The sequence below is a fragment of the Orcinus orca genome, chromosome 2 (genome assembly GCF_937001465.1).
Source record: "Orcinus orca chromosome 2, mOrcOrc1.1, whole genome shotgun sequence".
Classification (NCBI taxonomy): domain Eukaryota; kingdom Metazoa; phylum Chordata; class Mammalia; order Artiodactyla; family Delphinidae; genus Orcinus; species Orcinus orca.
The window spans coordinates 74,722,574-74,735,317 of record NC_064560.1 but is presented as its reverse complement, the minus strand read 5'-3'; the positions used below and the strand labels follow the sequence as shown (position 1 = coordinate 74,735,317).

The window sequence follows — 12,744 nt, the reverse complement described above, 5'->3', positions numbered from 1 at the left end:
GAACACTTAGAGATGGTTAAAATGGTAAATTTTATGTTATGTACATTTTACCACAATTTTGAAAAATGAACACTAAAACAACATAAAACACAATTCCTAAGCTCACTGAATAAGAGGCAGGAAAAGAAAAGAAAAAAGAAAAGAAAGAAAAGAAAAGAGGAAAGGAAAGGAAAAGAAAAGAAAAGGAAAGAAAAGGAAAGGAAAGAAAAGAAAAGAAAAAAGTCCCGGGTACCTTTTAGAAAACTGTGGTAGGTGTGATGCAGACTCCTCATGGCCAGCTCTTGCAGAGGCAGGACGTGATCCTTCTCTGTCCCTATGGCCTTCACCTCAGCAGGGAGGAAAACTGTTAGTTGCCCTGATGAAAAGGAAAGCAGCTTCACCTCGGAAACTTGAATGGGAACACCACAGCTACAGAAAGACACACATTCACAGTAGTATTAGCCAAAAGGAAATGACTATATGTGCCAATAAAAATATGTTAATCAAACTATACATTTAAAATTTTAAGACACTGATGAATTAGCAGAATTCTTTTCAAAGTGAACAGATGCTATTCTGGGTTCCTTAATAAAACCTGGCATAGAAATTTAGATGCATCATTTGGAACTCAGCTAAATCTTCACTGAGGTCCAGGCACTTCCAGTAAGGACAAACTTAGAAGAAATTTCCTTCATAGGATCTATACAATTTGCTTTGTAAGCTCTATTCATCCTCATTTTCTTACCCTTTCCAAGTTTATGTTTATTGAAATTTTCAAAATTAAAAGGAACAAAGAGTACTCTGTTTAGTTATAGTACCATGGTTTAACAAAATTTTTGTGTTGGGGGAACAAAACCCTACAAAGCAAACAGATCTGTAATGATAGCAGATAACTTTATTGGGTCCTTCCATAAACCTGTGAAGAAAATATTCTTGGCAAAGCCTATTGAATAAGCCAAGTCACATCCTATTCCCTACAGCCACTCATAACCAGAAGGCAGAGGCATCCTTGTTCCTTTAGCTACAGGGTTACCAAAACTCAGGAGTCCAATCTCATTCTACCTCCTGTCTGAGACCACCAGCTTATCTAAAAGTCTCAACACTTTTCTTCTCTAACGACAAACAGATGCCAACAAGCCTTGGCTCTCCAGATACAACGTGAGATAATCTCCCTACCCTCAACTAGAAACAGGCAATGAAGGAGGCACAGGACTGGAAGGCAGAAGCCCTCAGCTTATTTGTTCATTACAAGTTCCTGCATTTGCTCATTCCTTTCATCAGAAAATGTTTCCAGAGCACCTACTATACGCCAGTCAAAATACTTAAATTAAAAAAACAAAAGATGACCCCCTTCCCTTGAAAAATGTAATAATTACAATATAATTATTCTAATATTGGGTCAGAGAAGGTGGAGGAACTGACTTTTTCTAAGGAATTAGGGAAGGGTCTACAGAGAAGACAGTATCTGACCTAGAACTCAATTAATTTTACTCAATTTCTCCACTCAGCTCAAGAAAAAAGAACCTCAGAAGGCCACGCTGGCCCTCCTACTAAGCAAAACCTCTATCCCAAAAGGAACCATTTTTCCAAATTCTAACATTATAGTTTGGTTTTGCCTTCTTCAATAGCATGAAGAATCCTGTATCTGGCTCCTTTTGTCAACATATTCTTTCTGGGATGCATCCACGCTACAGTACGTACTATAGCTTATTCATTTTCATTGTTGTGTAGTACTGGTAAACATATGGGCTGTTTCCAGTTTGGGGCTATTATGAACTTTGTTGTATATATTATTTAATATATATGAGCATAAAATTCTGTTAGGGACATACTTAAGATCAGAATGAAGCTTATTATAGTGAGGAGAGATGGACAATTAAAAGATAAACACATGCTAAAATAGAGTGAAGAGGGGAGTGAGAGCTGTACTACTTTAGATAATATAATCAAAGAAAGTCTTTCTGAGGAGGTGACATTTCAGCAGAGACTTGATTGAAGAGAAGAGTTAACTCAGGGAAGGGGAACTCAGTCACAGCCCGGTAGGTACCTTAAACTGAGGACAAGGAACTAAGAGTTCAGGGGTCCAAAGCAGCAAGAGTTCACAGGACAGAGAACCTTAGGGGAGAGAGATGTACAGAGAGAGAACTCTGGAGATTTGCAAAGGTTCCACTTGAGTATTCAGATGAGTACTGATCAGCACATATGAGGAAACTACCTGAGGCTGGAAAAAGGACGAGCTGAAAAGATTAAAGGTAACAGTGCCCAGCAGTCACAGAGGGTTGGAAATAGTGTCTGCTCTTATCAGTCAGACTTGAACGTCATAATTCAAGGGGCATTGTGTAGAGTACACAAAAAGGTCTTATCTCAGTAGTGGTGAATAGTTAGTGCTAGACTGAACACCATTCCATTCCCACCTAACAAATCCTTAAGAGCCATATCTGAAAAGATTAAACTCTTTCCAGTTAAATGTATCCCAGAACATATATCAAGAATAGTTACATGAATACAAAAATATCCAGCACTCAGCATCATAAAATTCACACTGTCTGGCATCCAACCAAAAATTACCAGGCTTTTCAATATATGACCTATGATGAGGAAAAAAAAATGCAACTGAAAACAACCAAGACAGATGTTAAAACTGGCAGAAAAGGTCATTATAACAATAATTATAATTACTGCATAGAAGGACATGTTGCATACATAGCTCTCACCTAAAGAAACCAGAAATAAGAGAGCAAATTAAGCCCTAAGTAAATAAAAGAAATAATAAAGAGCATAAAGAAAATCAATGACATTGAAGAAAGGAATAGAGAGAAATCAGTGAAAACAAAAGCTGGAACTTTGAGAAGATCAATAAAAACGATAAACCTCTAACTAGTCTAATCAGAGAGAAGACACAAATTACCAATATCAGAAATGAGAAAGGAGGTATTGTCCGATTTATAATAAAAATATAAGAAGCAACTTTATGCTAATAAAAAGTCCTTGAAGGACAAAAATTAGCAAAGCTCACTCAAGATACAGAGAAGTTGAACAACCCAACATTTATTAATGAAGTTGAATTTGTAGTTAAAAGGTTGGAATACTTCCCAACTCATTCTATGAAGCCAGCATTGTCCTGATACCAAAACCAGATGAACACACAAGAAAAGAGAAACAACCAGTATCATTCATGAACATAGGTGGAAAAAGTCTAAACAAAATTTTAGCAAATTGAATTTAACAATGTATAAAGTCATATGACCAAATGAAGTTTATCTTATTAATCAAGATTATATTAACCTTAAAAAAATCAATGTAATTCACTATGTTAAAACCTAAAAAAGAAAAACCATATAATCATTTCAGTAGATGCGGAAAAAGGGTCTAACAAAATTCGACACCCATCCGTAATTTAAAAAACTCTCAGCAAACTAGGAATAGAAGGGAATTTACTAATCTGATAAAGCATATGTATGAAAAAACAACAGTCAATATATACTTAATGTTGAAAGACTGTTTTCCCCATAAGTTCAGCAAGACAAACATGTCTGCTCTCACTGCTTCTACTATTTAACATTGTACTGGAGCTTCTAACCAGTACAGTAATGAAAGAAAAAGAAATAAAACATGACCATATTTGAAAGGAAGAAGTAAAACTGACTTCCTTCCCAGAAGACATGAGTGTATGTAGAAAGTCCATGATAATCTAAAAAAAACCCTACTGGAACTAGTAAGTGAGCTTGGCAAGTTTGGAGGATACAGGATCAGTTATACAAAATCATTTGTATTTCTATATGGTTGCAACAATCAATTGGAAATTTAAAAAACTTTAAATACCATATATGATACTATGAAAAATATGAAATACTTAGAGATAAATCAGACAAAAGATGTCTAAGACAAGGAATTAGACATTTATTGTGATCATGGGCTGGGAGACTTAATATTGTTAAGATGTTAATTCTCCTCCAATTGATCTAAAGACTCAATGCAATTAAAATCACAGGCTTTTAAAAATATATATAAATTGAAATTTTGATTCTAACATTTATATAGAAATGCAAAGCAGCTAGAATAGTAAAAAAATTTTTTTTTAATTTTAAGATTTACTGTAAAACTATGGTAATCAAGACAGTGTGGTATTTGTGTCAAAACAGACAGATAAATGGAGCAGAGTATCTAGAAATAGACCCACACATATATGGACAACTAATTTTCAACTAACATACAAAGGAAATACAGTAGAGAAAGGATAGTATTTTAAACAAATGGTGCTTGAACAACTGGTATATCCATATGTAAAAAAAGGAACTTCAACCATACCTCATACCATACACAAAAATTAACTCAAAATGAATCATAGACCTAAATGTAAACTTAATTCCTTAAAAATTCTGGAAGACAGGGCTTCCCAGGTGGCGCAGTGGTTGAGAGTCCGCCTGCCGATGCAGGGGACACGGGTTCGTGCCCCGGTCCGGGAAGATCCCACATGCCGCGGAGCGGCTGGGCCCGTGAGCCATGGCTGCTGAGCCTGCGCGTCCGAAGCCTGTGCTCTGCAACGGGAGAGGCCACAACAGTGAAAGGCCCGCGTACCGCAAAAAAAAAAAAAATTCTAGAAGACAGTATAGGAGAAAATCTTTGTGATTTGGGTTACACTAAAAGCAAGATCGATAAAGGAACAAATTGATAAATTGGACTGTATCAAAATAAAAAATGTCTGCTCTCCAAAAGGCCCTGTGAAAAAATGAAAAGGTAAGCCATGGACTGGGAGGAGATACTTCCAAAGCATATATATAATAAAAGACTTTTATCCAGAATCTATAGAGAATTTTCAGAACTCAATAATAAGAACACAAAGACCCAAGGAAAAAATGGGAGACTTAGACACGATATCAAAGCAGATATATGGATGGCAAATAAAACATAAAAAGATGCACACCCTTATTTACTAGGGAAATGAAATTTAACAACGTAATGGAAAAATCACTACACACCTAGAATAAAATTTAAAATATGTAAGCACTGATAATCTCTTATATTACAGGTGGGAATGTAGAATGTTACAGTTATTTTTGTAAAGTCTGGAAGTTCTTCCAAAAATTAAATATACATGTACTGTATGATCCAGACACTCCACTCCTAGGTATTTATCCAAGGAAATTTAAGTCTAGGACCTTTAAAAGACAGTCTACATTTGTTCACATCAGTTTTATCTGTAATAAAGCCAAAAACTAGAAACAACACAAATGTCCATGAACAAGTGAATGGAAACAACCTGCGATATATCCATACAATGGAACTCTACATAGCAATAAAAAAAAGAACTGTTGATCCACACTATATCATGTATAAATCTCCAAATCCCTATGCTGAGTGAAAGAAGACAGAGAAAAAGAGAGTATATACTGTTTGATTCTATTCATATAAAACTCAAGAACATACAAATTTATTGACAGTTAATAGAACACAGATCAGGGTTGCCTGGAGATAGGATGAAGACAAGGAAGGAAGGATTACTAAGGGGCACGAGGAAACTTTGGGTGGTGGTGGATATGTTTATTATCTTAATTGCAGTGATGGTTTCAGAGGTACGTATGTATGTGTGTGTATACATATATACATCAAAACTTTTCAAATTATATATATACTTTATATAGGTGCAATGGGGATAAAAGCCTAACTGGTGTGAGAGAATAGAAAGAAGTGGAAAAAGTGAGTATAGACAACTCTTTCAAAGAGTTTTTCTCTAAAGGGAAGCAGAAAAATAGTGGAGAAGTTGGAGAATAAAAACAAAAGGTTATGTGAAAGAAGTACACCATAGAGGAATACATACAGCATCATTCAATTTACACAAAGTTAAAGAAAAGATATAAAACTTGACAATACACTATATGGGGATGTATTTACATATATTAAAATCGTAACTCAGTGAAAATGAATGATAAATACAAAATTCAGAGTAATGGCTAACCTTGGAGAAGAAGGAGGAGCATACATGGGAGAGAACCATACAGGGGCTTCAAAATTGTTAGTAATGTTATTTTTGTAAGTTAATGATATTTACACTGATGTGCAGGATCAAAATATGGAAGCTTTCTAGTCAAATTTTAAGAAATGACCCTCTTACCTTAGTTGATGCAAAAGGGAGAGAACTTAAGCAGAAAGGTATCTCATGGATGCTGGTGGCCTTACCATTTCCCTGTGGATTCTGAATCATACCCCTTAACACAAGCAACACTGTATTCAATGAGCCATGGCTATTCTTGCCTACAGGCCAAATTGGGCCTGGAATTTTCTATATCCTGTCATTCCAGATACAAATTTTACTCCTCCCCAAATCTAATTCCTTTATAAAGTCTCTCCTGACATCATCTTTTACCAATGATATGTCACAACGTTTGATGTTTCTAAATCACACATTATCTAACTGTATTATGGAAGTTCTGTTGTTAACTCATCGAATGTGATCAGTTTTCTCTTCTATCTAGCAGTTCTATATTGGTGCCTAAGCAGTTCCAAATACAGATTGGTTGTTTTGAGTCTTCACACACAGGGAAAGAAATTTGAAAGAGAAAAGATAAAAAGGAAATGGTGAAAAGAATACTGAGTCATCCACATGGTGCCAAAAAGGAAATAATTTTGGGGTAGTTCGTGGGGGTCCAGTCTGTCTCAGGAGCAGATGTGCCAAAAAGATATGAGCATCACATTATCTGTATTTGGTTACTCACCAGGATGGCAACATTTAAGGAAATGGTTATTTAGGAAAATATAGTAATCTGTCAAATGGAAAATGTCTCATTTATGGATTAAATTAAATATATCTTGAGTTGTGTGTTTATCAGTGGTGAACTATGAAGAACCACAATATAGGCTAGTTAAATCTGTTAAGAGAATGACAGACAAGCCACAGACTGGAAGAAAATATTTGCAAATCACGTATTTGATGAGAAACATGTATTCAGAATATATAAAGAACTCTCAAAACTCAGTAAGAAAAAGCCCAAACAATCCAGTTTTTAAAAAAAGGGCAAAAGACTGGAATATGCTTCACCCAAGATACAGCTGACCCTTGAACAACATGGGTTTGAACTGCGTGGTTCCACTTAAACATGGATTTTTTTCAATCATAAGTACTACAATACTACACGATCCAGGGTTGGTTGAATCCACAAATGTGGAATTGCAGATGCAGAGGAACCCCGGATATAGAGGACTGACTATAAGCTATATGTGGTTTTTGGACTGTGCCGAGAGTCCGCCCCAACCCGCGCATTGTTCAAGGGTCAACTGTACATGGAGGGCAAATACGCATATGAAAACGTGTTCAACAACAACAGTCATTAGAGAAATGCAAATTAAAACCATGAGATAGTACCCACTTACTAGAATGTCTGAAAGAAGAAAAAACTGACAAGAACTCTCATGAAATACAAAACAGCACAGCCATGTTGGAAAACATTTTGGCAGTTTTTAATAAAGTTAAACGTATCCTTACCACATAGCCCAGCAAATGCATTCTTAGATATTACCCAAGTGGAATGAAATTATGTTCACACAAAGCCCCAGACATGAATGTTTGCAGTAGCCTGTGTCATTTCATTTATATGACATTCTGGAAAAGGTAAAACATAGGGACACAAAACATAACCATTTCCAGAGGCTGAGGTGTCTCCCGAAGAAAAAAGGTTCATTTTAAAGGGACATGGGGGACATTTTGGGGGTGAATGAACTGTTCTAAACCTTGATCATAGTGGTGGCTATACAACTGTATGCATTTGTCAAAATTCACAGTACTATACACTAAAAAGGGTGAACTTTTCTGTATGTAAATTATAGTTTAATAAAACAAGCAAAAACCAAACAAACAGTACCACTGTGCTAAAGCACAGTCCTAGAGCCCTCTGTTCTGCTGGTCATTAGCCTTTTAGTTGCTGGATTATGGGGCGATCTTAGGGGAAAGGCAGACACAGCAGTGGGGGACCTCAGGGGCTTTTAGTTCAATAGCTATTCATTAACTTGTGTAGAAATACTTCAATACTGTCAATAATTTAACAGTAAGTATGGATACACTAGTGCAAAGCAGCTGCACAGTGGCCTGCCAACTGGTGTCAAAATTTCTATGATATTTTTCTTTGATTTGCTACTTTGCCTTTACCCCTCTTACTTTCAAAACCTCAGTTGACCCTATGTGATCACATAAACATGAAGAGTCTGTAGCAGCACAATTGTGACTTTGCATGAGTATTTCTGTGGGTTAGAAAGGTATTACCCTTATGAAGCATTTTGTGAAGATGAGGAAATAAATTTAAATTTTACTGTATAATTACTATTTGTTTCTTAATATGGAGAAAATTGAGAGGATCATATCCAATATGCTATTATGCAGTATGGCCACTAAGTCTGGAAACACAGGCAAACACATAATAAGTGACTCTTTTGATGATATACAGTAATACATAGTGTGATGATTAAATTTTTGTATCAACTTGGCTAGGCCAGGGCACCCAGATATTTGGTCAAACACCAGGCCAGATATTTCTGTAAAGGTATTTTTAAGATGAGATTAACATTTAAAACAGTAGACTTTGAATAAAACTGATTACCCTCTATAATGTTGAGTGGGCCTTGTCTAATCAGTTGAAGGCCTTTAAGAGGAAAAGACTGAGGTCCCCCAAGGAAAAATTCTGCCTCCAGACTGTCTTTAGACTCAAGCTACCACATCAGCTCTTCCCTCGGTCTCTAGCCTGCTCTGCGAATTTCAGACTTGCCAGTGCCCACAATCATGTGAGCCAATTCCTTAAAATAAATCAATCTCCCTCTTCCTCTCAGTGCAAGCCCCCCCCAGCTACACAACACACACACACACACACACACACACACACACACACACACACACACACACACACACACACACACACCTCTCTCTCTCTCTATTGGTTCTGTTGCTATGGAGAAGCCTAATACTCATGGTAAAGCATATTATTTGTTTCCAAACTTTATAGCCATATTTTAGTTATGAGAATCCTGGGCAAAATCATAGAACAATAAAAATAAAGGGTAAAAAGCAAGCAAGCGATTCATGAATAATTACTTCATACTGCTATTGCCTTAACAGCTGCTGCTTCTTAACCTTACAAGTGTTGATGAACTCTATAAGGAACACTGTCCAAGGAATTTAACAATAACAAATAAAGGTTTAGAAAACTGAAAGCCAGACTTTTCCTAATGCTTCCTCTGTCTCCAATAATTAGAAAGATTAGGTTTCTGACAAACTGCTGAAAAGACTCACATTAACAAGTATGTGGATCCTCATTTTATATAAGGTCTAATTTCCCTTTGACAATTCTTTTAGCAGAAGTTCCTACTCTTCACCGCTGGCTGTAAACAGCTAATTAAATTCATTTTACAATACTTCTATTAAATGCCTTCTCTAGTTAACACTGGAGAAGAGTTGCAGCTATGTAGAATGCAGGCTACAAGGCAGGAATTCACATGAGTTAGTATCTTTCTGTTGGCCATAGCCAACCTCCCCTGACCTCATCAGATACCAAATATCCACCCCACGACATGGAATGATGCAGGAACAAGAAAGGTATTTTTCATCCCTGTTCTCAAGAAGCTAGTAGAGGGGCTCAAACATATAGAGGTGATTCTAGACCAAGGAGAAGAGGGAGACAGTATATGTAGTGCAGTGGTTAAGAGTGTGGACAATGAAGCAGATAATAACTCTACTGCCATCTAGCTTTGTGACCTGAGACAATCTTTCTGAGCTCTGGTTTCTTCATTTCTAAGATAAGGATGATTATCACAAGGGTTGCTGGGAGGATAATGTGCAATACGCAAATAAATCAATGAGTACACTGCCTGGTACACAGTAAAGTTTAAGCAATGTTTATAGCTGTGCTTTCTCTTTATTATTATAATAAATGATTTTGGGGGATAATATACATGGTGTGATGGTTAAATTTTTGTATTAACTTGGCTAGGCCACGGCACCCAGATATTTGGTCAAACACTAGTCTAGATGTTGCTCTGAAGGTATCTACTGTTGAAAACTAAGATTAACATGATGATATTCCAGAGAAAGGGAACAGGGATTCAGCTCTGTGAATGCACAGGGCAGATGGGGTTACACAACAGTTCTAGTGGCCAGACTCTCAGGTCCATGGAAGAGAACAGCAAATGGGAGAGAAGGCTGGAAAGGTACCTGTCTTGAAAGCTAGTGTCGCTCATCTCAATAAGAAGTAATCATGAAATGAACTGTCAGTAAAGAGGGATGGAAGCTCCATGATACGCTCAGTTCACAATAAAATGAAATAACTAGTAGCTGGCAATTGTTAAGCTTTGGCATCTTTGATTTCTAACTCGATAGTTTTTATTACTTTAGAATAAATGCTGAGGTGGTTACAAAAAAGATTGTATATCTGAACCCTTAAGTGAGTTATTAAAATGAGCTGAAGTCTGTTATAAATGTTAGGACCCTTGGCTTAGTTACATAAATAATTTATAACAATTATCACAATTCCCTTTCAACTCAATGTTTTCAGAGCTGCCATTCAGCATTTAAACCTAAACAAGCTAAATGAACGGTAACATCATTTTGCCACGGAGATTATGCTCCAAAACATGTATGTGATGTAGCAAATTAATTCATATGCATTTTCAAACTTACCATGCCACCAACCAAAGTGTTAAGAGTAAAGAATTAGTTTCAATTCCCTTACCAAAAGAACGCAAGTAACTGTCTTTTATACTTCAGAAAATACACTGTCATCCACATGCTCATTATTGGGGGAACTGCTACCAGATTAACCCTTTTTAGCAAAAAAGTTTTTTTTTTTCAGCTTAAAATAAGAGGAAAAGTAAAGGGTAGATATGGAGAAGGAAAGAAATTATGTCACCCTGATAGAATAAGCCTTGGTTTGGATAAAACGTCTGTCCTCTTGGCAGAGCCTCTTTAAGGCTTAGTTTTGTTCCATCTGAGAATGCATTTATTTTACTTTCATTCTTGAAAGGTATTTTTTGCTGGTTGCTAGGTTGACTGGTGTTTTTCTTTGGCACTTTAAAAATATCATTCCACTGTTTTCTGGCCTTCAAAATTTCTGATGAGAAGGCAATGGTCTTTTGAATTATTTCTTTGTATGTAGTTTGTCATTTTTCTCTGGCTGCTTTCAAGATTTTCTTTTTATCTTTCGTTTTCAGCAGCTTTGACTGGGTACAGTTTTCTTTGTAATCTATATTACTTAAGTTCACTGAGTTTCTTGAAAATGTAAATTTATGTCTTTCATCATATTTGGCAAATTTTTGGACAATATTTCTTCAAACAATTTTGTTGTTACCACCCCATTTTCTCTCTATTCTCCTTCTGGGATGACAAATATCAGGCTTTTTTGTACTGTTTGGCAGGTCCCTGATGATGCTGATGTTCATTCTTGCTTTCAGTCTTTGTGTGTGTGTATGTGTGTGTGTGTGTGTGTGTGTGTGTGTGTTCTTCAGACTGAATCATTTCTATTGATCTACCTCCAAGTTCACTGACTTTTCCTCTCTTATACCATTCTGTGTTAAGCTCATCAAGTAAAGTTTTTACTTTCCGTGACACTAGGTCATATTTTCTTTATTCTTCAAATGTTACTTAATTTTGGATTGTACCCTGGACATTTTGAAAGTTATATTGTGGATACTCTGGATTCTGTTATATTCCTCTAAAACTTAAAAGGAGTGTCACTATTTTTGTTTTAATAAGCAATTAATTACTACATTGGAATCAAACAACAAACTCTGTCACTTGAGTGACAGCTCAAATCATACCTCAGTTTTTTTTTTAATATGTAGCTAGGCTGCTTTGTGCCTGCCACATGGAGGTGTGGTTCAAGTATCTAGTACAGTTTGTTTTTTGTGTGTAGGCAGCCCCCACACAAAAATGGACTGTGAGCCAAAGGATATTTTCTAGTATGCTGATTTAACTCAGAACTCTGAATGCATTTCTCATAAAGACAACTCTGTTACCTTGAGTGGTTATATTAACAAACCATTTAACCAAATCATTTATCCAATTTGTACCCAAATCCAGCTATAATTGCTTATTTATATAAGACAAAGCAAAGCAGTGTCTTGGTTTCTTTTTCTCATAATCAGACAACTGAGAAAATAACTCTGGTATTGGGCCACTTTTAACATTAAGTTCTCCTGAGTAAGCAAATGTGCCAATTACCACTTTTTAAAGTTCTAACATGGGAGGGACTTCTCTTTCAAGGTAAAATATAGAAGAATGGAAGACATTTGTTTCTGTGGTAACAATAAGAAAAATCCAGACAAAATAAAAATTATACTTTTCCAAGAGGCTAGCAAAGAGCATGAATGCAAGGAATCTGTGACAGCCATCCTCCAGGATGGCTCCCATGCTGCTCCCCTCCTGGAAGTTCCCTCTCACAATGAATAGGGTTAACCTGTGTAATCAATAGGATATAATAGAAATGGCAGTGTGTGACTTCAAAGCTAGGACATAAAGAGGCAGTCCCCTGCTCTAAATTTTCACCACTCTACTTTTCTCTTAGGGTATTTATTTTTTGTATTAGTTATTTTTATATATTAGGATAAACATCTAAATTATCTTTTCTACAATTATTAGCACAGTGCTGACTTGCTAAAGTTCAATAATTACTTGACAAATAAATGAACATAGAATAAGGAGGAGCTAACTTTATTCACATTTCTATGAATATCAAAGATAATTTTGTGAGACTTCTGAGATTTCTTGAAACTGTGCAACATTTGTTATTA

At 36.0% G+C, this 12,744-nt stretch overlaps 1 protein-coding gene across 6 annotated transcripts in view; it reads right to left on the bottom strand.

The window, feature by feature from the left end:
* The window catches only part of LRRC28 (leucine rich repeat containing 28), a 183,398-nt gene that overhangs the window by 32,721 nt on the left and 137,933 nt on the right, over positions 1 to 12,744 (bottom strand). For all 6 annotated transcript variants that reach the window (XR_007475602.1, XR_007475599.1, XR_007475600.1 and 3 more), the window contains one exon: positions 233 to 408. Coding sequence is in view for 1 of the 6 variants with exons in the window: in XM_004271656.4 (XP_004271704.1) it covers positions 233 to 408 (176 nt within the window). In the remaining 5 variants the exon portion in view is untranslated. The remainder of the gene's footprint in view (positions 1 to 232; positions 409 to 12,744) is intronic.